Genomic DNA, 23968 nt, shown 5'->3' with positions numbered 1-23968 from the left:
TCAATACCCTCCGCTTAAAGAATATAGAGGAAGGAAAATATTAACTGACAAAGCCGGAAGACCATTCCGTGAAAACCGCGAGCAGGATAAACCATTTTGCGATTTGATTTGTTTATTTGGGTACAAACATACCCGCCAGTTTGTGTTGGCAGGATCCCATGCCAAATTACCGTAATACGATCTTCATAAAAAAAAATAAAAAATTAAACTGGAGATGAATGACAAAATAGATCTTCTTTCATAAAAACAGATCAACGCCAGCTAATCGAGAATCAAAAGTTCCCAAGCTTCTAGTTTTTCTTGTATAACAGTGCTAGTGTTTGTATTACATAGTGTTGCGGAGTTTCAGGTGGAGTTTGACACTCGTCAACTGTTCCAGGTGAAGGAATATACAATCAAAGGACCCCGACCGGAATAGTGCGTTTCCAAAAGTATCCTGAACGAAAACGAAGCAAAATATTTTCGTCCAGGCCGGTTTGTTTTAACCTGCCCACACTGCTGCGTTTTCGTATGAAAAAATACTTTTTGATACAGTTTCACCTATTGCCCTCACTAAAACGCGCGAAAACTCTGATGGAAGCAACTGTATATGACGTTTTTTTCGGCACCGTTTTCAAAAGCTTCCGTTTTCACCTATCCACACTAGAAACGGAGTGTTTTCAAAAGGCTCCACTTTGAAACCGTTTTTGAAAGCCTCCGTTTAATTTTCATCAGCCGTTTGAGGTCGTTTTAGTGTGCACGATTGGCGAAAACGCATCAAAAAGTATGCGTTTTCACACGAAAACGCAGTAGTGTGGTCTGTGAGTATAAACTTGAAACTTCACTGAAGATCTAAAAAAACCCTGGATTAATTACCTTATTTGCGTTTGTAACAACAGGGCAAGAGTTTTCACAGCACTAACGATAAGCCCCACAAATCGGAAACAGAGTGAGCAAACACACACGAAAAACGGAAGCCAGTAATTCAATTATTTAATTCTCTAACGACGTGACTATAAATATAAACTTGACAAATTAAAATAGCTGCTGGGTCTTCAATTACCAGCTCTGATTAATCTATAACTTCTCTGCACCTCTTTGTAACAATTTCAAATACACGCTGAGGTAAATGGGGATGACCGTCTTGATCATCTCCGGACAAAACGCCTGATTAAAACCCTTATTCTCCCAAGGCACACCACAGACAATATATGAAAACAGTAGGGAGAATTTCGTTATCAATCCTTGCTGTTTGAAAGGCAATTAAAGCTAATCCAGGATTAAAGACCGATCAAAGTTTTCACATGACAACACGGCCGCCATATTGGTTTTCCCAAACAATAACTTCCTATCCTTTAGGAAATGAAATCTTTTCTCAAGTCAAGTAAAGTCAAGTCATCTTTATTTAGGCAGGATAGCCCTATCAGCCATAGGCTGGTATCAAAAGGGGCCCTACGTAAAATTAAGACAACTTCTTACGAAAACATTTCCTGTTGTTTGGAAACACCTATATGACCGCCATGGAGATGAGTCTAAGTCAAAACTTGTGGACAAACAAATTTGAAAACAGAAAAAGTATAAACCAATTTTAAAAATCAAAACGTTTCTTTAATCCTAGATTAGTTTCATTGTGCTTGAAACAAGAACGGCCAAGCTGCTCAAAGGGTGGTTAACACTATCCACTGGATAAATCGCTATCCAGTGGACAAGTGTCGACAAAGCAAACTACGCTATCCACTGGAGAGTGATTTTTCCAGTGCATAGCGTTATCCACCCGTTGAACAACTGAGCTTGGTACCAGACTGCTCGTGTGCGAGTTAGAGGACTTTCTTTCGTGCCGTCGTCTCAGCGTCACCCGGAATATCGCAGTAATTAACCCTGAGTAAATAAGAGTAGCTATGCTTTCGTCCAAGAGTTCGCCTACAGCGAGATACAAGGAAGCGGTGTTAGGACTGGAATGTGGCACACTAATGAGTGACATCCTTAAGACATGGACCATCAGAAAAATTAAGTGCGGGAGGGTGGGAAAGAGAAATCGCTCCACCCAGTCTTTCAGCCACAAAAAATCGTCCTTGCACAGGAATGGAAAAATGTTTCCATTCACAATGGTCCAACGATCTTTCTACTCTTTTCTAAACGGTCCATGGACCCTTTGAACCTAAATTTGAATAACAATACTCATACATACTAAGCCTCGCATTCATGTGAAAAATCCTTAGTCTGGAAACATCAGTACGAGGCCAAGGAAGTACAAAGTATTGTTATTCAAATTTACACGCCATTTATGCAAAGGGTGTATACTTTTTCAGAACGAGACCAAATTCATGATTACTAAACCTTACATATAACAATACGTTATCTATCAATCAATTTTCTTACTGGACTGACCTCAATCTGTAGAGCAACATGCAAACCTAAAATGATCATTGTCAAGCGAACGGAAAATTATGGTAAAAACGAACAACTCACGACAGTATTAATCTCTGGCATCTTTATCAGCCACATAAACAGGAAAACTCTACCTTCTTAGGGCGCTGGCACTGAAATGCCAACCAAATGTTCATGTGCAATAATCAATGAGAATTTCATTTTTATCAGACATAAATACGTTTCCATGAGTGGTCTCTTAGTCGCAACCGTTACTTCGTTCGTCATGCAACGCTGCTCTCTACTCACTTTTAGCTAGTACTGGCGTGACGGCACAATCAACGGCTATGGTAAGTGGTCGCCTTCAATAGACCAATTACGATATATTAAAATTCAGCCTAACAGAGGCTCTGGGGAATAAACCCCACAAACACTGTAGTTATTCCCCAGAGCCTCGTACTGAGGTCCATTGTTTTGGGCTGAATTTTAATATATCGAAATTGGTCTATTTTAACCATAACTTGAGCCGCTACGCAAAACTATATCGTCATGCTGCGTGACGATCGAAATCACGGTTACGACGGACATTGCGTGACACTGCATACTAACTTCGACTACTAACTTTTCCAACAATACAAGCGCTTTTATCTTCAATGTCCTCCCTTGAACTATAACGTGATCCTGGCGAGCGCGGTAACGAAGCGCGACGCTCGTAGTAATTTTAATCTTAATAAAGAGGCTTCGTGCTCCAGCTGTCAGTAACTCTTGGTCTTCTCGTGAAGCACATAAGCAAGAGAATTTCCCATTTATCTCTTCTCCCTTTTTCCAATCTCTCTACGTTTCATTTATTCGTCTTGCTAAACCTTCATTGATCAATACCTCAGTAATCAGCACATCCTCGTTGCCTTTTGACGTGTCATAAAGTTCAAGTGATATTTTGGTTTCTTCATTAGTAGAGCGACTGTGATTTGCCACGCCCCTTGGCTTCGCTACCAGTTTCTTGCCCGCCGTCAGCTCCTCAAATCGCCGCCTTGCCTCCTCTGACCACTCGGCTAAGTCCGCTCCCACTGGCTCCACCCCTACACGGGAGAATAACAGGGACAATTCCTCACGTTCATTACCACTAATGCAGTGAAGTTTTCGCTTGAATTACCGGGAGGCAAAAACTGAGCTCGTGCTCTTCGGGGGGATGTTACCACGCAACGTGAGAAATTCTTGTTGGCGGGGTAGGAGGGGTGGGAGCAGAGGGCGGGGTAATAACGAAGATGTTATTTTCCGCCCACTAACACATCTACTCACAATATAACAGGTTTCCTTACAGATTGTTATCTAATGTCCCTTCATTACATACCATGTAGGCATCCTTGAACAGCCATCAGGGGCAGTTCTCTGAACTCATCTGGTAAAGCTTGCAAACTGGTCGAGGGCACAATTCCAAAATCTCCATGATCAGCAAAACGCACACAGGTCTAATACAAAATAAAATATATTAGTCACTGAGCGAGTGAGGAAACGTTGGGCTACTTCTCAACTGACCTGCTGAGGAGACAGAGAAGCTTTGATCACTCCCCTGTACCACATGTTATCCTCTGCATTGTGTACGGCGCATAAAACACCTGGTCTGACCTCCCTGAAAGGAGTTTTGCCTCTGCCCTGTGAAGGAAAGGTATTGAAGTATAACTGAACTCTCTACGAGTATAGCACGTTAAGTGGAGACTAATATTCTCCGATTACACCAAAGCTAATCATGCTTAAAAGCTTCGAGCTTTAAAGTCTACCAGGCTTTCAGTTTTGTCTGTGATTTCCAAGCTTTTTGTTAAATATGTCTTGGCTTAAAGAGAGTAATAGCTGTGTTCTGAACCAAGCAAGACATAGACAGTCCATCTGCAGTTGTCAATGACAGGGTCATTCAGTCGGAATACATTTTCACCCATTAAACGGACCTAGTGGCGTCTCATCGACAAGAACAGTACATCTGTACCCTCCACTCAAGAATCACATTACGGTAAACCCACTTTAGGAAGTGTGTGAATAAAACAGGATCTTGTTATGTTGCCTAAAACACGCAAATCGTGATTGATTACATACAGTGTAGTACTCTTGAATTTTCTCTTCCAGTTCCTCTTTCCGTTTCAGCAATTCTAAGCACTCAAACTACAAAGAAAAGACAAAGCATATCAGTTACTTTTTGGGTTATCAAATTCTAGAATGGATGGGGAGAGAGCAGAACAAAAATTATATAGAATGGACACTTCAAGTTACCATACATGTAATGGTAGCTGCATGTTTGAAAAAGTACAGTGCTTCGAGTTATTGCCATTAAAAGCCTAGCCTCCCAAGCAGATGCGAGGAAGGGGGAGACGCCCAAAGAACGTCTGCGTAGCAGGCGATTAAAAACATGGCATCAATGGATTTTGAAATAAAGAAAATAAAATCAAAATACAACTGAAGTATCGTGACGGGATTTACACCATAAAAAAGCTGGGTATCATAGCACAGTGTTTTGTGTTCTCACCATGAAAAGGCTAGGGTCTACAAATTCCAGAATATAGACGTCCACCCAAGGTTGAGAGAAGTCTAGTGGCGGTGGGATGGTGATCTTGTCGCCTTCCTCTGGTGATTTACTGGTGTCTGATGAGCTTTCAGATGCCACGCTGTCTCCATCAACAGAGCCATCGTCAAGAGGCTCTGACACAGCATCGTCATTTCTGGAGAAACGGGAAAAAGACGAAAATAAATAATTCATTTAAGTGTCAAATGTATTTAGCACTGTTGTGCTGAATGAAAAGAAATTAGCAAATAGAAAATAAACTATTAAGAATCCCAACTGGTGGGAGGCTGACCAGTAGGCTATTTACACAACGCGGTCGAGAAGTTGAACTCGGGGCTACCGAGAACAAATCCAGATAAAGGTAGGGAGGGGGATTTGAACCAGGGACCTCCAGATTTCAAATCCAGCGCCCTAAAGCACTCGGCCACACCACTTCCACAACTGGGAAAACCAGCGTTGGCTGTAAACTTTGAAGACATCTAGCTCTTTCCATAAAAGATATCTACTTACATTGGGTTTAGAGCTTTATCGAGCGTTTTCACTCGCCTGGCCAGCAGCCATGCAAATTTATTGGAACAAAAGAAAGTGTTTACATGAGATAAGAGTCCAACTTTGAAAGGTCTGGTTTGGAACAAAAACATGACCGTCATTTCATTATTTTGAGACACCAATATCGCTGCTGGTCAAATCTTGAATTTTCAATATTTGGCATGACAGGTCAAATATTAAATTTTCAAAATTTTTCATGACAGGTCAAGACTTGAATTTTCAATATTTGGCCTCCAAAGTCTAATCGTGAATCATTTTTTTTAACATATTCATGGCTGGTCACGTGAAAACGCTATATAGAGAGGGGCTGGGAGGGAGACTGAGGAATGTAGTTAGGAAGACTTTATCTTCTCGTCAATTATAGTAGAAAATGCCATATACCCAGCAAAAGTTGATTCTTCTTCTTGAATGTCGCCCTGTTTTTCACTTTCCAATCCTATTAACTCTGCCAAGTTTAACAGAGTGTTCTCGTCTTCCTCAGAAGGAACGAATAATCTTACAAGGGGCAAATCAGAAGACTGTACAACCTACAAAAAACAACATTTTTAGGGTTTTTTAAAACCTGCAAGTTATTAAGCTTTCCCTAGCATTTCTTCAAGATGGTAAAGTTGCTTTTCACGTCGCCAATAGTGTTAACCTGACGGCGGAGAACTGGTTCTCCTCAATTACGCTGACGTAAATGACGGCTGCTATGGCTATGTAGAAGCTCATGAAATTATAACATTTAGCAAATAGTTACGTTCCACAGTTCACGGGAAGACCATGGATATATAACGCGCGTTTTAAATAAAAAATGACCACGAAAACATGCAGCTATTGCAATGTAAAAGGTCAATACCATTTTCACGTTTCACAGCTCACGCGAAGACCAGGTGTTATCAAGTATTATAAAATAAAATTGACTATGATTACAACGATGACGACTGATTGACAAGGATGACGCTGAACAACAACAAAATTAGACAACGTCATACATTTAGTTTGTAAACAATGTTCTGAAGCTCTTACCTCAAGTAAAACGTTTCTTTCCATAATTGCATAGCCTTGCTCCTCGGTCAAGGATTCCTGCTGTATGGTAAAGAGTACGTCCAGTGAATATAAAACTGATTAAACTTTAAGACAATTTAAAGCAATTTTTCTTGGACAATTTTGTCCAAGGGTCTGTCCAAGGGGGAAAGGCGTGATGAGGTTAACTCTCTGTGAAACACTAACCCGTGAGACAAGGCCAGACCACAACACCGGCAACTCTATGCCCTACTCTTTGCGATAAGTGTATGGGTTCTTTAATGTCCCCTGCTAACCATGTAACACTGAAGATGCAGGAGAAAGGACCTACGGTTTATAGTCCTTATACGAGAAGCCTTTCAAAGGCAGCACATTCTCCTCAGTTGCTTTAAGAGTATTGGGGGCTTGAACTCTCGACCTCCCGCACAGCAGTCTGGTGCTCTACCAACTGAGCTAAGCAGGCGGCGGTCATATTAATTTACATCAATAACATACTGCATTCAATTCATAACTTCTCTTACCTTGTCAGTTCCTTCTAACTTGCATTCCAAGGCCTTCAAAAACCAAAAAGTAACCAACAACAAAAAGTAAATTCAACCCTCACAAAAAAAAAAACTGAAATCTGACTGAACAACGCTCTCTTAAACAACACCAGTTTTCAATGCCGCCGAATGCTTAACTTCCTTGTTTGTTAAATCGGGAGCTGCTCTAATTGCATTTCTTGTTATTTTTCTTTCAAAATCTCAAATAATCTGACTTTAACTGCCCTCTATGTACATTTTTGCGATCTCCCACATAATTCGAATCTTTTGTCTTTCTTGACAGTTTAATGTAACTCCTTCAATTAGAATGTTCCTTTAGTCTTATTACTGGAGGCTTTTTTAATACCACAGTACCTGAAAAGGAAGCGAGTTGACATGGCCGATAGCTCTGGCAGGTTCACGGAGACTTGATACTGGAAGCTGCTCTATGTTTCCATAGTCAACGTACTGCACTTCAACCTTAAAAGAAAACATATTTCATTGATGCAGTCTGCAACTCTTGGATTCAAGTAGAGTTTCCATTGTCTTCGATAGAGAAAGTAAGGCTGACGATACATGTTAATAGTTCATGCAGTTGAACTGAGGCATATTTATCCACAAAAAATGGATGATAAATTATGACAACACCAATAAATTGAGTCCCATCCCCATGTGAAGTGTGTTGTTTGCTTTACGTCCTAAGGTGTAAACATTCGACAAATGAAAGCTTTTGAGCAGTACTTTCATGTGGTACTGTGTATAATACTGTACAAGGTGGTTCTAACTTTTAAGTCAGTGGATGAAACCCTAGTGTGTGACCATTCAAATGAAAGCTATTGAGCAGTACTTTCGTGCGGTACTGTGTATAAAACTGCACAAGGTGGTTCTAACTTTTAAGTCTGTGGATGAAACCCTAGTGTGTGACCATTCAAATGAAAGCTATTGAGCAGTACTTTCGTGTGGTTCTGTTTATTATGCTGTACAAGGTGATTCTACCTTTAAGTCTGTGAATGAAACCCTAGAGTGTGGTTATTCAAATGAAAGTCATTGAGCAATACTTTCATGTGGTACTGTGTATAATGTTGTACAAGGTGATTCTACCTTAAGTCTGAGGATGAAACGCTAGAGTGTGGTTATTCAAATGAACGCTGTTGAGCAGTACTTTCCCGTGGTCTTGTTGATTTGTAATTAAGTTTCCTAGTTGAGAGTGTTTGGACAAAATTATTGCAAACAGCAATATCTAAACAAGCAATTACCTGTCTGTTAGGTAGGACCTTAGTCACTATCGCTCTGTACCAGGCTCCATCAGAACACTTAGCGCAGCATATCTTGTTCTTGTGGGGATTGGACAGGAACTCTGCAGCTTTCGTTGGCTAAAATTTGAATAAAAATGTTTAACAAATCCTCAATTATCACTCAAGAAATTTTTGAAGGCCTTAGCATGCATGCTAGAATTTCTTGGGGACATCCTCACGAAATTATCACGCACAACTCAAGAAATTATTGAAAAATGTGTGAAGTGAGTGTACCTGAGAGTAATGTTTGCTTATGTCTTGCATAAGTTCCTCCAGTCTCGTTGTTCCACCACCAGGAATTTGAATGAATATATTTCCTTGCGGCGTCACATAAGTCACATATGCATCAATTTGTTCTCCAGGCTATCAAGGAAATGAAGGAATAATAATTATTGTCAATATAGTCCAACCTTGATATCACTACATCTACATGTAACAATCTTTAAAACACGCTTAAAAGACTTAAAGTCAAAATTGGTTCTTTCTTAAAATAACGAAGCATCTAAGAAAAGAATGCAAATTATTGAAACCCCGCGAGACTCAGACAAAATTAGCGTGTTCTGAGAGAAATAGGAGGAAAATGAACGCCAAATTTTCGTTTTAAAACTGTTTTAGGAACACTCGCTTACACGCTTGAAAAAGCGTCAAATTTTCCACCATTCCGTTTTGTTTGTCTGAGTTCTTACGTCACTCGCGCGCTTCGCTATTTATGCGACGCAATTTTTGTTTTTGTTTGTTTGTTCTTTATGGCTGCACTCCGATTGATATGAATTAATCATTTTACTGCTGAGTAAAGAAAGGCCAAGATAGAAGAGACAGATTTAGCAAAGACATAGTTTAAAAATGTTACTTCGTGAAAATAACGTTGAAAAATAACTAAACCACATCAAATCACTATCAAATGACTGCTGTTAAAGGGTTTCATATTGTTTACAGCCTCAAAAACTATAAAACAACATAACATGTCTTGAAGACTGATCCTGGTTGAGTGTTACTCAGGGCTAAGAACACACCAAATTTTAAACTAGGCTCAATGTCAAGGAGACATTTGGTACCTTTGGTAAGACTGGGGCCATCTCCTCATCTGGAATCACCAAAGATCGTAGCATTGTGTTTATATTAATGTCTGCAACTTCAGATGAGGTGGTGTCATACAACTCAACTGATGCTGTGTTCCCAGACCTGCAAACATAACAAAGTAAAAACAGTGTTAACTATAAGTTTAAAAAAGTGTGCTCCTTAAGATTTGTTACCTTTTCCTTCACCAATCATTGTGCATAATTTAGTATTTTCACTCTTGCAAGTTAAAGCATATGTAGAAAATGAGGAAAGTAAATGTTATAAAGGTTATTTACCATGCATCATCAAGACACTTGGGCAAGACACTTCACTCTCACAGTGTCTCTCTCTCTCTCTCTCTCCTTCAATGCATACTGCCAAATTCAATGCTGGGGGTAGCCCTGCAATTGACCATACAGCATCCTATCTGGGGCGAGCTTGTGCATGTAGAAATACACCTAGTTGCTTCATGCTACAGAATCTGGGAAAAGCTCCAGCTGTTTGGAAGGAGTAGAAAATACTACTAATTGCCTCATACTACAGAAACTGGGAAAAGTTGAAGCCGCTAGCAACTGGGAAAAGTTTGGGCCACTAGCAAATAGCAAAAGTTTAAGCCACTAGCAACTGGGAAAAGTTTGGACTGCTAACCCAGCACAGATCTAGCCTTTACCTTATATACTATTGTGTCAGGACTTTAACCTTAATCATCATTCACACGTAGTTAATGCACATCTTTCTAACAAAACCACTATCCCTACCTACCTTTTAACAACTTCTGCAACAAGATCCCTGTTGAGTGTCATGTGCTTTAGCTTAAGAACAACTTCTGAATTCTTTGTTTTAGGCAGCCCATTGAGACTGATAGTGCAGGCCTTAAAAAAAAACCAAGTTATCCTTATTAAAAAATATCTTGCTTCAAAACTTTTAAAAGAATAAGTATTTGCAGTAGGTAGTTTGATCCTAAAACTGCCCAGGGGCTGCCCATATAAGGTTACCTTCCCAGAATAGCTCTTGAAGTAAACATGAGTTCCAACTCAGGGCTGTCAACTAAGAACTGTAACCCGTTACACCTGTTGCAAATGACCACAATTGATGGGGCCTTGATGTTAGTATGGGTAATCAAACGGTGACAAGTGAAGTTAGGGAATAATTTCAAGCACATTTTATCAAAATTCTACTAATTCAAGGTGAGGGAAATCATTTGAATTTTGACAAAGTGTAAGTGAAATTATTTCTTTATTTTATGAGTATACCATTTGATTACCTTTTAATATCATGGGTGACAAATTATGCTCACAATCGTGGGTATTTGACTTATGTCTATTATAGTATTGTATCAAAACATTTTGTGACGATTTTATAATTTCACATGTGAAATCATAAATTAACACTGAAACTTTGCACTAAAATGAGGGAGCAATTTGTTACCCATAACATAAAATATAGGTAAAATTGCCTGTTGTTTTATATGTATTCATGCATAAAGCAATATGTTTGTTACGAGTGTAAAGACCAAGGCAACAGGTTATCCAAAATTTAAAGACAGTGCTGCAACCACATGACAGTCTCTATTAGAACAACAATCATAATATCCCAAAACTCTTACGGTAAACTGGAAAGGAAGGATCTTTAGTCACAAACCTGGAAAGGCAGTTCTAGAAATCTTGGTGGAATATTCTTCAAGCTTGAGCTGGGTACCATTCCTGTGTCACCATAGTCCATGTACTCAATCTGAACTTTGTCTCCTTTGACCTTAAGAACCTTGACTCGATACCAAAGACCCTCGGAATGGATCTCCTTGGAATAGATGGCAAATATATTGCCAGGGTTGATTTTTACAACCTCTAAATTAAACCAAAAACATGAAGACAGTTAGACTACGAGTAGTCCCTCTTTCGTTTAGTTCACTGTGCATGACACGAAAGAAAACCACAAGAAAAAATGGCTGCGTGAAATCCTGGGGGCGAGACGCATGTGCTTCTCACCCTCAAGAGTTTGTACGGCCATTTTTTGTTCACAGCTTTCTTTCGCGTCACACACAATGGACTAAGCAAAAGACGGACTACTCATAGTCTACAAGACAGTATTTAGAAGTTAAAGCTATTTGGACAGAGCATCACTGTGATCACTGAACAGGGATTAAGTGACAAGTTGATTGGCAATGTTGCCTATTTCTAGATCTATCGTCACAATAGCATGTGGGTCTATGTTTATTGTCGGCCCTCAGCTTAGTTGATGGGAATTTCTCTGTGTTCACTCCATTTACCAGCATTTCATAATATTAGCATCACATTTGATGTAGATTTTCTATCTTTAAATACATCTGTAGCCTTGACACAAACAATTATTTGTTGTCTAATACTGCAACTGAATACACTTGTATGAAAGATCATATATTTGAACTGCTGAGAAAGATGTAAAGACATGAAATATCATTGCAGTTACGCACATGAAAATAAAGCCTGATTATTTTTTTCGGCCTTTTTTGTTTTCACTGCTGCCTCGGGTACATAACTGAGATGATCGTTCATGCATTTATTCAAGTCATAATTATTAAGAAATAGAAAACATGTACTATGTTTCTATCCAGTTTTAGTATAAATCTACTAGCGTTCTATCACAAATGCCGTTCTCTGATTGGCTACGTTACTCACTATCTAATTCTGTGATAGATAGTGAGTAGCATAGCAGCGTGTGCTAGGGGCCACTTCTTTGTGTTTTCAAAGTGTCTTTGAAGAGGATTTAGATTAAATTTTTGAACAAAAAGAAGATTTATACTAAAACAATTAGATTATTCGCTCTTGATTTCTACATGTATGCGTGATCACACATTAGAAATCTCAAGCTCATAATCTAATTGTTTAATAGAAACACAAGTGGCAGTTTGGGAGAATGAGAAAAGCTGTAGCAAGTTCCACAGCTTCTTCGAGTTCTCCAAAACTTTCACAAGGATTCTATTTAACAATTAGATTATGAGCTCGAGATTTTTATGAGGTGATAGAATCAAGGCCTCATCAACTATCGCCTCATAGAAATCGAGAGCAAATAATCTAATTGTTTTAGTAGAATTCTAATTGAAATTAATGCAAATAACAGTTTCCAATTATTTCTCAACGCTTCATTGAACTTTATGCTTTAACAAAATCGCACGCATTGAATTGTCCTTCCTTAATTTGCAGTTGTTTACACGCATGCACCCGTTTTTTCAATAATTTCAAGTTTTTACAGTCAAGAATCCGTTAATGTCCTTATTTTAGTCTTCTCAGGAATTTAATTATCCATTTACATCTAAACTTTCTTCCAAAACTTAAGAAAAACGATAAAAACATCGCATTTCGTGGACGACTGACAGCCACTGCACTCTAATGGCTGATAGTACACGAGTTGCTCAGCCAATCAGATTGCAGCATTTGCATTAGTATACTAGTAGAATTCTACTAAAACTCAATAGAAACACAGAGAACATGTTTTCTATTTCTTTTAGAAAATATCGCAACCAAACAAAGAAAACAATTTGTTTACTTTGATCATCAAAAGATGAATTCTCTCTGCTTGCACTATCATTATGTCGACAGTTTGTGCTAGTTCTGTATTTCTAACGAGTTTTAGAAACACGATTTAACATTTTAAACCAATCAGCGCATGTATATTCATTGGGTTATTTTCTTATTATTAATACTACACCTTCAGAACTTGGTTCCTCATAATGGCACAGCATACTCTGTTCCAGAGCTGTTAGCTTCTCCTAAGTGGCATAAACAGTATAGCACATATTTACACAGGAACAGCAAAATAAAGGTAAAGTCTGCATACATGTACATGCCCATGTCCAGCAGGCCAGAGCTTATCCCAGTTTCTGAAGTATGAAGTGACTTGGGGAGTATTTTTACACTCCCCTGGATGGGACACTAGTCCATCGCAGGGTTACCCCCAGCATTTAAGTCACCGGTACCCATTAGTACGCCTGGGTGGAGAGAGGTACTGTGAGAGTAAAGTGTCTTGCCTAAGAACACAACACAGTGCCTCCAGCCAGGGCTCGAACCCAGACCGCGCGATCCGGAGACAAGCACACCAACCATGGAGCCAACAAGCCTCCACCTTCTAAACAGGGCTAGTATTAGAAAACACAGGATAAACATACAATTTAGGTTTAAACTGACACAAGCAAAGCATCATGGTCTTAACAAACAGAACTAACAACATGGCACATCATGATAAAAGAACAACATTACAAGTCAACAAATTATGTCTCTATAGCTTGGCTGAGCTTACACTTACAGAATAATTTTCTCCAGAAAGATTGACACAGATGTTGTCAGTGCTGTGAACATTGCAAACAAACACATCTAGAAACTCCTCATCTGGGATTTGTTCCCTCTCTAGTGAATCAATAAACAAAGTGATCAGCATTCATTTTCTTCTTACAAATATCAATACTATATGAAGCAGACAGGTAGAGAGAATAAAGAAAATCATCGACTACTGTAAGGGGATATCGCACTGATGTATAATTATGTACAACCAAATTCTTAAAACTAAATGCAGTTGTGCTCTAATAAAACTAAATGCAGTTAAATGCAATTTAACAGTCAAGATTAAAAACAAAGAGCGCCTGCATTCCCATGGTAGTCAGCGGTGTTTTTGATATGTGAATGCACCAGGATTACATGTACCCTTGGACTGAGACGTGTTGGCAGCCTTCACAACAATAACGTTTACAGTGAGTGCTGTTTTGCATGGGAGCACAACTTCAAGCATTACCCCTCTCTTCCCTCCCTCTTTCCACTGTTAATTCAGTATGACGGGTGCCTGTCTCCCCTTCCACATGGGGGCTCATGGCTGGGTTGCCTGGATAGCGCAGTCTCCATCTAGGAGCTGGCTGCCAATAGTGGAATTAGTGCAATTGGTTCCCTCACAGGGGTTATTTCTAACTCACAGTAAAAACCAAACATGGAAATGTTAACTGAACTTCATGTATAAATTTCTCAAGTATTCCTTCAACTCCTCTGGGACACTATTTAATTAAACACAGACAAACACCTGGAATTTTTTGGGCGTCTTCATCTTTTGACAAGAATCTGTGTCTTAAAAAGGTTCTTGTGTTGACTTTGCTCTCCTCAGATTCCTTGGCTTCTCTCTCACTGCTAAAACACAAAGAAGGATCATTCACTGATAGAACAGCCCACCTTTTAGTTTTTAAGACTGTGATATAGAAAATCTATTTCAGAGCGATCACAATAATATTTGGTATTCATTGAGCAGTTTTCAGTGTTTTCAGGGTGTCGAAAGTAAACAGGCAATTACTTTGGTTTTGGATTTCATTTTACTACAGCTTGAGATTGGCTGAGTTGTCTATTGTAATTACTATTAAGTAATTGGTTTGGTTTTGGTTTTACATTAACTCAATTGAAAACTGCTCTAAAATCATGTTTGTCATACAAAGTCAGTGTTTACATGTATGTAGACTTAATTTACATTATTTTATAAAGTTCTAGGATTTTTGCTTAATTCTGCAGTGCAAAGTAACCAAGTTTGCATTACATTTGTAGATAACAAGTCAATCCCACACAAACATGACTTTTTGGAAAAACATGCTCTTACTGTACATTTACCTAATAAAATATTTTCTTGAAAATAATAGACATTTCCAAATTTGGTTAGGGTGCAACCTATGAGATGCTCTCTCTAAAAGGCAGCCTTCCCTAAATAATCTATTTCATCAACAAATCTGACAAGCCAGTTTCCTAAATTCTCCTTCAATGCAAAACTGTTCTCTTGGCAAACCATCTACAACATACCTTGGACTGTCTGTGGTGGGGACAATGCTGGTGAGACTTGATGATGTAGATGAGGTTACAGTTGTAACAGATACAAATGAATCAGTTGAGGATGATGATGTCAGCGACGACAAAGCTGAATTTGAGCTACTTGATGATGATGACGAGGAGGATAATTTGTCGGCAGGTAGATCTCTCCCTATGAGACCTTCATTTTGCAGAACAGTTTTGATATCATTTCCTTCACTGTCTTTGAGCTCTACATACAGATGATGACCTGAAATAAAAACATTTTATATTGTAAGGTAGGTAGGTAAAGTCTGCATACAAGCCAAGTGGCCCATCAGGCTGGTGCTTATCCTGGTTTCTGTAGCATGAAGCGACTAGGAGTATTTCTACTCCCCCCTGGATGGGATGCTAGTCCATCACAGGGCTACCTCCAGCATTAAGTTCGCCGGTACCCATTTACACACCTGGGTGGAGAGAGGCACTGTGAGAGTAAAGTGTCTTGCACAAGAACACAACACAATGTCCCCGGCCAGGACCTAAACCCAGACCCGTTGGATCCAGGGAGATGAGCACACTAACCATGAGGCCATTGGGGTAGTTAAAAGAAATCAGGGAGAAATTACAGTGCTAAACTGAGGGGAGGGAAATGACATTTGGTTTTGGTGGTTGAGACTTCAAAAAGGATTCAGAATAGTCATTTCCTGGGACAAGAATTTCTGCTCAAGTTCAGAATTTCTGCTCATTAATAGGCAAGAGTACCTTCGGCTCTGATAACTGTCATATGTAAGAATTCAGTAGCAGCACAGAGCTCCTTAAATCTGTCTATCGAGGCAGCACCCCATGTATCCTGTAAAAGTAAAGTTTAATCTTGAGCAGTATAAATAAAAGATATACAAAGAATGACAGGTTCAACTGCTAGCTTTATAACCTGTGGTAAAACTTAAATTGGTCATAAATGCGTAATTGCTTTTTTCTGTGCTAAATTAGTCTTAAGGCCACCCTTGAGTACTGTTCAGTTTCTCTACATAACAAGGAGCAGTGATGTCCATGTAGATTGAGTTAAGTAAAAAAATGTGCTGGATAAAACAGGCCAGGAAGATACATTGCACAGCAAAGGTCAAGATGCAAGCCCCTAACTATTTAATATTAGCGTACAGCAACAATTCAATGCAGATATTTTTGTCTACCTCAAATGTGTCTGATTGCTATCTTTTCAATGCAGATGTTCTTTGAGTGAAGGGTAGATTTCGGCACACACAACAACATAAGATTATGGATACTTATAAAAACATTCTGTATGAACTATAAGGAGCTGCATTCTCACCCCTCCAGATGGCATGGCCCCATCCAGTGCACAGAGTACAGCCATCATGGGAAGCTCAGCATGTTCCTTCCTCAGTGTGCGAAGCCGCGATACAGGCAGTGGCTCATGGTTGCCAAAGTCTACATAAATAACTTGAACTTGGGAAGTATCATCTTTAGTGGAGCTTTCCGTGATTCTAGCCCGATACCAGCTATCGTCTTCGGAAAATTGAGCACAACAAAACATTCCAGGCTCAACTGCCAGTGGGAGATCAGTTTTACTGGATTGACTCTGATAAATTAAGATAAAAACAGCATGGTGTCTTTGGAAGAACCGGAAATCAGGTGGACATCAAAATGTCCTAAATACTGCATTGTGTTGCTTGCCTCTGCCACAAATGCTATTTTCAGTGGGTGGAGACAAGTGACAGCTGGAAGTGTGTCTGCTTTCACAGGCTATATACTTCATCTCAATAGCAATTTCATTCAACCCTATCATACCTAAGCAGACTTGGAGACAATCTTTCTTCAATTCTTTTTAAGATCAATATTTTCATAAAAAATTAAACAACAGTGATGTAAAACAGAATCCTCTACATGTAAGTCCATCCAACATCTGCAATGGACTAAGCAACAAAACTAATTTAAAATCTGTTGTCATCCTTATGCCAAAATCTGTGACAAGCTTCAAACTGTATTCCAAGTTACAATGTACACTGTAAAATGTATTGAAAAAGCAGGAGGTAAACACTGATTATATCTGACCTGGTAAAACTCATTTAGCTTGGCACTTAAGGCATCAATTGCATCCCAGTTGTACTTGTGGTGAATGAAGAAATGAGCTGGATTGTCAACATGGGATACTGACACTTCTGATGAAGTTCTGAAACAAAAAAAGAGAAGTGCTTACATGTACATGTATTCATTTAATAATTTTTTTTTGCTTCGATGTGCAGCAGTCATTTGAGGGCAGCACCTCCATGTAACTGAGGGCTGCACTTTTTCAAGCAAATTATTTGGAACTGATTAGAAGTAAATTGATGCATAATGCTTACCTATTTGCTGGCAAGTCTTGTGGTCGAAGTGTATAAACTTCCACAGTCCTAGGAGAATCTGGACAAGCAAGAACTCATTATGAACAAGTTTGATTAAGAGTGGCGGAAAGAGAACCAAAACATTTCTACATGACCAAGGCATCAAGACTACATTGTCAATCACAAAAAATGCTAGCTAATGTCCTTTATGGGCAATAAAACAGGAAATACATGTAAATAAAACAGCTAAGACCTTTATTGTGTAAAGCAAAATTTTGAATGTTTATAATTTGTCTCCCAAAAGAACATTGAACCTATCAAAATTTTAGTCCATACATTTGATGTTAACAATTTCCCAAATGATGATACACAAATGCATGCCGAGCTTCGTAGGCTTGTGTACTCTTATAGTCATGATAACTGACATTCTTGAAGGAAAAAACAACACTATTTACACTATAATCGTATCCAGAACAAACTTCTTGATCGTAATTGGTTCTCCACATGCTTATTTCTCGCATAATCAGTGTGCAATCATGCAGATGTCTAATTATAGGTGTCTAATTACAGGTATCCAATTACTGTACAACTTTTTGTGATTGGATACCTGTGACTGGATACCGATGCCCAGGGCTGTCAATAAGGGCTGTCACCAGTAACACCTGCTACGCCCTTGATGTTATGGGTAAATGTGTGTATAGTTGATACAACTCACTCAAAAGGTAACAAGTTTGTTACGGGTGTCAAGATCAAGGCTACAATGGACTCAAGACTTAATGACAGTCCCGTATGCCACCTGCATATCAATTAAGTGTGCTTTGATGGCTTCCTTATTATTTTTCCCTACGGTTTTTAAAACTTACGCAAAGTGTTACTGACTTTTTCACACAAAAGAAGTTCTAATGAGACTTTTTAATTTTGAAATTTGTTATTATTACTGACCATTAATTAACTTAATTGAACCTTGTGTCATAAAATTCAGGGAGTAATAATAAATTACAAGCACCATTATTGTGCTCGTAATTTCAAAGTGGTGTCGGGCTTCATGCGGAATTACTTGGCATGTGCAATTTTTTCCTGAATTGTACTCCACTCAGTCCAATTACTATTAATTATAATTGTTTTTTATTATAATTTTTTAATATTCTTACCCCCATTTGTTTGATGAGTTGGTTTAGTGAGCGGCTTCTCTTCCTGATGATGGAAAATTATATGAAGATTTTATTAATAAAATACTCAAATTCATTGTATTCATTGAAATACACAAATCAAACCTGACCATTTCTATTATATTTTGGATGTAGGACATCATGATCAGTAGAGGGGTTATCTTAAGGAAACTCTTGTCTTCAAGAGGGGGACTTTTTAAGACATAAGAGATCACTTCCTGAAATTCATATTTATCATGATAGTACAATGGTACACGATTGTAAAATGTTACATACCGTGGGTTTTAGAGGATAAACAATGGTGTTACCTCCAGCAAATCTAGTAAATAAAACATTAAGGATGAGACAATATTAACAATATCAAATTAAATCGATGTGTTACCCTAAACATCAGCAACTCAGTAGACTGCAAGCAGTCTCTCTTTTGCTTGAAATTCCGTGAGGAAGAACACAAAGAAGAACGCAACACAAATGAGCAGTCGTGAGTGTGCGATATGCAAAGCCATGAGCCGCAAGTACCATGGGCGTCAGAAGATGAGCAAAAAGAGTAGTGCTACTTACGGCTCATGGAATCTCTGTTTGCAAGACACCCCACTTGTTTTGCATTCCTCCCCACAGATCTTCAAGGAAAAGAGAGACTGCTCGCAGCCTAAGAACTCAGCAACCAGAAGGTACAAGCATTTGCAACAAAAATATTTTTTGATACTGACTTAACATCAAATACCTTGAGCCATCACCAAAGCAACATATGACAATGTTTATGTTGTGGATTGGTACACCACAAAACCTTTGTTCAGTTTTAACTTCCCGTCTTATACTCGTTACTATTAATTTCATTGTCACTCATGTACATAATAACAAGGGAAACGTTAATATTGAACCAAGAAAATAACTGTACAAAAACATGTATATAAACGAGTAAAAGCTATAACTTCAGAGAAGTTCAGGTCTCACGAGTAATCACTGTTTTATTGCTACAGAACTATTTCGTATGGTACAAGGACCACACTCATCAGGCAATTTTAACGACTGAACTGTTGAGATTGGGAAGCTGGCAGTTAAATACGAAAATTTGAAAATTTGAATGGTTGCTATAGTAGTAAACGAGTAAAAACCATATTACAGTACATGTAAAGTAAGTTACTTACTCTTCACATCTTGCTATATCTGGGAGAGTTTTCAATCTCTCCACTTTGTCACTGGAGAGTTCTTCACCATAAGCCTTCTTGTATTCTGGTCCTATTCTTTTTAACCACAAACCTTTGGGCTTATCTGCTATCAGCTGGTAACATAAAATAGCAGCCACTGTTAGCAAAGCTCTTTCACTCACTGAGCTGTCTGAGAAAAGGTCTTATGCATGATTATGTCACACATTAAAAATTTACCACCAAGCCTCATGTACGAGAAATTTTCTCAAACCTGTGGCACCTTCGTGTTGTTTTCACAAGGGTATTCTTTTCATCTTTGCTGCTTTGGGAATTTTTCCATGATTAAATTTGCAAGTTGTATTTTCAAAGTAAGGCCTGGTGGCGAAATCTGCTTGTTTGATGTCATCATGCATAAGGGCCATTTGACAGTCATACATGTTCTACAACACAGTTCCAGCTAAGAGCAGGATCTCAGTTCAAAAAACTGACAAGATCAGCTACCTGACCAGACAAATTGACAAAAAACCATCGAAGGTTTTGTTTATTGAACGGTTGGAACTCTTTACTTACAACTTGCCACAAACATTTATTTGCAACCTAAACAACACAACAATCTTTATTACTGATCCCTTGGTACTGATCCCTTAAAAGATTTAATAATTAGTACAACAAAAATATCTATTTCATGGTAGTACAAGATGGTTTAATTCCTCCCTGTTTTCATATAAATTATTATAACAAAAAATTGCATTATATTGTAATTGTACAAATTAGATACCTGCTTTATCCTGGAATATATTTTTAAGTCTGAAAAACAAAATCCTTCAATCGTAAAATGATCTGAATCTTCAATCAAAAGTTGGTTATTTTCTACTGGCTGACAAATGAAAGAACAGATTTTCACACAGTCAACAAGAGTCTGTTTTCTTCATAGGTACATTTGGTGCACATGCAATCATCAGCAATCTGACAGTAGTGTGTGGGAAAGACAATAAAAAAATGTGATAATATATAATTTTTTCTTGACAATAAGGAGGAAGCTAGGAAGGAACAAACAAAATGCACAGATGAACAGATGAACAAACAGATGAAACCCAATATTATGTTTTATTGCATGGCTTGTGTTTGTAGCCAATCTAACGCACACTCTGATTGGCTACCTGTAGGGCATTATTTTCGTGTAATGCCCATGGGCCGATTACGGGCCTGCAAAGACAGAGCAAAATGCCATATAATAAACAACTTATTAACCTCGAATGTTCAGTCTTTACGAGAAAATCTAAAACCTCCACCTTGCTCTATTGACCTTGCTATCACTCAGTCAATATGGCAAGGTCTTGGCAAGGTCTTGGCAAGGTCTTGGTCTGAGATTTTCTGACAAAGACCTCACTCTTGGTTAATAAGTAGTTATGAAGGCACAAATGAACAAATACAAAATGGCAGAATATTAAACAAACAATAATCGCATGAGCAAATGGATGCTCAGGGCCATCAATAAGGGATGTAACCTGTAACACATAACACAGGTCTCCTACAGCTGAGTATGTTTGATGGCCTCTTGATGTTATGGGTGAACTTGCCTGTAGTTGATACAATTCATTCGAAAGGTAACAAGTTTGACACGAGTGTGAAGATCAAGGTTACAGGTGAATCAAAAGTTAATGACAGCACTGATGCTGAAATGAGGAAACAGACATCTGAAATGTGTTTCTGAAGATGTTCCTTACCTTCCTCGCTTAGAGGATTACTTTGGGGTGCTATTCTGTTTGTAGATGCTGAGGAGTTTGACAGATAGACTACACGCTCTACAGATCCCTCTTTATGGTCAAAATCAGACAGTTCCATTCCTTGCCAGTTGGGTCCACTTGCTGCAAGGATTCAAACCAGAGCATTCACATTTAGACCAACTATTTACACTGATTAATATGTTAGATAAGCCATTGTAGTTATTTAAGGTTGGATTTGAATTCACTGAAGACAAGCCTCTTTAATTTCCAATTCCAGTGGCCAGCAAAGCCATCACTTTAATGTGAAGGTTAAGTCAAGCTTCACACCTTCCACTAGATAATGCAGCTGAATCTTGCTATCTCAGACTCTCAAAGGAAATGACAAAATTTCTGATAGCTAATGCTAAATGACTGAAAAAGTATATCTGAGGGAATGATCTCAGTTCAACATAGCAAGGATTTTGGGATACCCCTGGGGGTTATAAAAAGGACAGGGGTGCTTGTCGTACCTTTTCAGGATTAAAGAGCAGTTTTGGCGCCTCTTAGGGTGTCAGCCTCAAAAGGTCCACAGCGAGAGCTTTTGCGGCACCTTTAAGGGTATTGAGCCGAAACAAACATGGCAGGACATAATGTGATGTTTTAAAATGGTACCTCCTAAGGGGGAAAAAATTCAACCCACGCCCACAAAACAGGTTCTTGGTGCCTCTTAGGGGAGTTCCCCCGTCTTTTTTATATAGGTGTCCCTCCCTAAACCCCTACCCATGGAGGATAAACCAAGTTTGAGATAGTGAGCTTCAATTGTGATTTTTCTACTAGATAGTGCTATCAGTTGTCCAACCATCAATAACCTGGTAGCTACATGTACCTGGACTTTTTGGTTTCTTTTTCCAGCTTTTCTTTGGAGCAGATTCCCCTAAAATGCAACACAAGAAAATGAAGCTACATGTAAACATGGCTTTTTTTACAAAGTGATGATATAGAAATCATCAAAATAATGAGTGGACATTCATGTTTAACCTATTGCATTGAACTGACTACACCAGTAATATTGTTCTACAAACTGGGCAGAGCAGTCAGTCAAACAGGTGTCAAAGGCAGCAAATTGAAAAGATCAAAAAATTCCTCTGCAGTCTCTTTCTTTTTCCTTCTTTTTGCACCCCATGCTTCTACCCACTTGATGGTTATTCTTTGTTTCACATTCTCTATTTACATCACATGCTAGGAAAACCAGAGACCGTGAGCAGTCTAGAAGGTTTGCAAAACTTTTTTGAAGTTTTATATCTCCTTCTACAAAAACTCCATCCTCAGAGACCCAGGGGCAGTTAGCTGGGACAGGAGGAAGTAAATCTGGCAAAAATTGAGGTGTCAAAAGTTTACAAGTAAGGTGGGAAAAGGGCTTTTCACGCCTTACTTGAAATTTTTTGTCAGATTTATTTCCTCATGCCCCAGCCAACTGCCCCTGCACAAACAAGAAAACCTTCAGAGGAACAACATTTCGTTGCTTGCAAGGGCCTTACTAAACCTTATATACCTTGATGAGGAGCCCCAGTAACATTCCTAGAAGAAGTTGCAGGTTGCTGAACTAAAATTCTGTTGGAAAGCACTTCGACTTTCCTTGTAGTGTTTGTTGCAGCAGCTGCAAAGGTTTGTGCCTGTTGCTGCACTTGTCGGGAAACTCCTCTCTGTATTAAATTATTTCCCATAGAATGAGTACTGGCTTGAGACCCAGCCTGCCTCATCATGCGAGGTGGAATAAAACGGACTCCTGTCCCAGTGGTTCGAGTTGCAGCTGGCAAAGGCCTCACAACCTGGACTACCGGGGGTCTGGTCATAAAGACCTGTCTGGTCACCATGGCCGGTCTGGTGATGACTGTAGGTCTTCTCACAAACACCGGCCTTCGTGAATTCGTTTTCGCTTTCTTTTTTGGTTTCTTTTGCTTAGCGATCAGTTTTGCGACATGCTGGTCGGACTCGCTAGCAACTCCCTTCACAACAAATTCTCCGTCCACATCTCGCGTGAGCATAGCCACATTGGGGATGCTCTTGATATAATGTTCAAGGCTGTGGTATCCCATTTCCTGGAAGGCTATCGAGGAAAACGTGACAGTCCTATACTCCTTGTCCAGGCGGCGGAGTGGGACTCCACGAGGGCTGCTGATCAGCACTGCACGCAACAAAGCTTCGGTTTTCTTCTTCTTTTCTTCCATATTTTCTTCCACTCCCACAGACTAATTATCTTCCAAGTTTATTTCATCATCGGTCAGGACAAGTGTTATAATGGCAGGGTAATGCTGCCAGTCTTGAAAGTTTCTTCGTCAAATCATGGGAAGGAAACCACGATAAACATGGCGCTTCTTCCGTAAAACGTGATAGTCCTGGGACTGAGCCTTGAGCATTTTTACCTCTGTCCTACCCCTACTCATAATGGCAATGGCAATGGCGATAACAATGACAAGTTCACTGGGTTGAAAGCAAG

The 23968-nt window shown here is 39.1% G+C and overlaps 1 protein-coding gene across 2 annotated transcripts; it reads right to left on the bottom strand.

The window, feature by feature from the left end:
• Positions 1–955: 955 nt before the first annotated feature.
• On the bottom strand, positions 956–23869 carry LOC110068132 (tudor domain-containing protein 7-like). Of its 2 annotated transcripts, none has more exons than XM_020775506.2 (29): positions 23024–23869; positions 22358–22405; positions 21493–21633; positions 20544–20572; positions 19766–19899; positions 18894–18936; positions 18600–18642; positions 17470–17527; positions 17180–17297; positions 16437–16706; positions 15872–15959; positions 15125–15380; positions 14367–14470; positions 13605–13705; positions 13011–13071; positions 10968–11170; positions 10089–10198; positions 9323–9449; positions 8502–8630; positions 8229–8345; positions 7348–7452; positions 6973–7005; positions 6455–6514; positions 5828–5973; positions 4862–5054; positions 4435–4500; positions 3883–3999; positions 3698–3815; positions 956–3425 (listed from the first exon to the last, which is right to left on the bottom strand). In XM_020775506.2, exons 1-29 carry the CDS (start codon positions 23697–23699, stop codon positions 3181–3183), a joined length of 3939 nt encoding a protein of 1312 aa, XP_020631165.2. In that variant the 5' UTR covers positions 23700–23869; the 3' UTR covers positions 956–3180. The 2 variants fall into 2 exon arrangements, with proteins under 2 accessions (XP_020631165.2, XP_020631166.2); XM_020775507.2 differs by having other exon boundaries at positions 14367–14467.
• Between the last annotated feature and the right edge of the window lie 99 nt (positions 23870–23968).

Source organism: Orbicella faveolata, unplaced genomic scaffold (genome assembly GCF_042242905.1).
Source record: "Orbicella faveolata isolate gen_17 unplaced genomic scaffold, um_ofav_v1 contig_34, whole genome shotgun sequence".
NCBI classification, from domain to species: Eukaryota; Metazoa; Cnidaria; class Anthozoa; order Scleractinia; family Merulinidae; genus Orbicella; species Orbicella faveolata.
This window is presented reverse-complemented; position numbering and strand designations above follow the sequence as displayed.

Bases quoted from the DNA above. Each gene is read 5' to 3' on its own strand.
- LOC110068132 (XM_020775506.2), bottom strand. From the start codon at position 23,699: ATGGAAGAAAAGAAGAAGAAAACCGAAGCTTTGTTGCGTGCAGTGCTG. The intron at 18,643-18,893 runs GTATGTAACATT...TTCCATCATCAG, and splicing joins TTTATCCTCTAAAACCCACG to GAAGAGAAGCCGCTCACTAA. The intron at 16,707-17,179 runs GTCAGATATAAT...TTAATTTATCAG, and splicing joins AGCTAAATGAGTTTTACCAG to AGTCAATCCAGTAAAACTGA.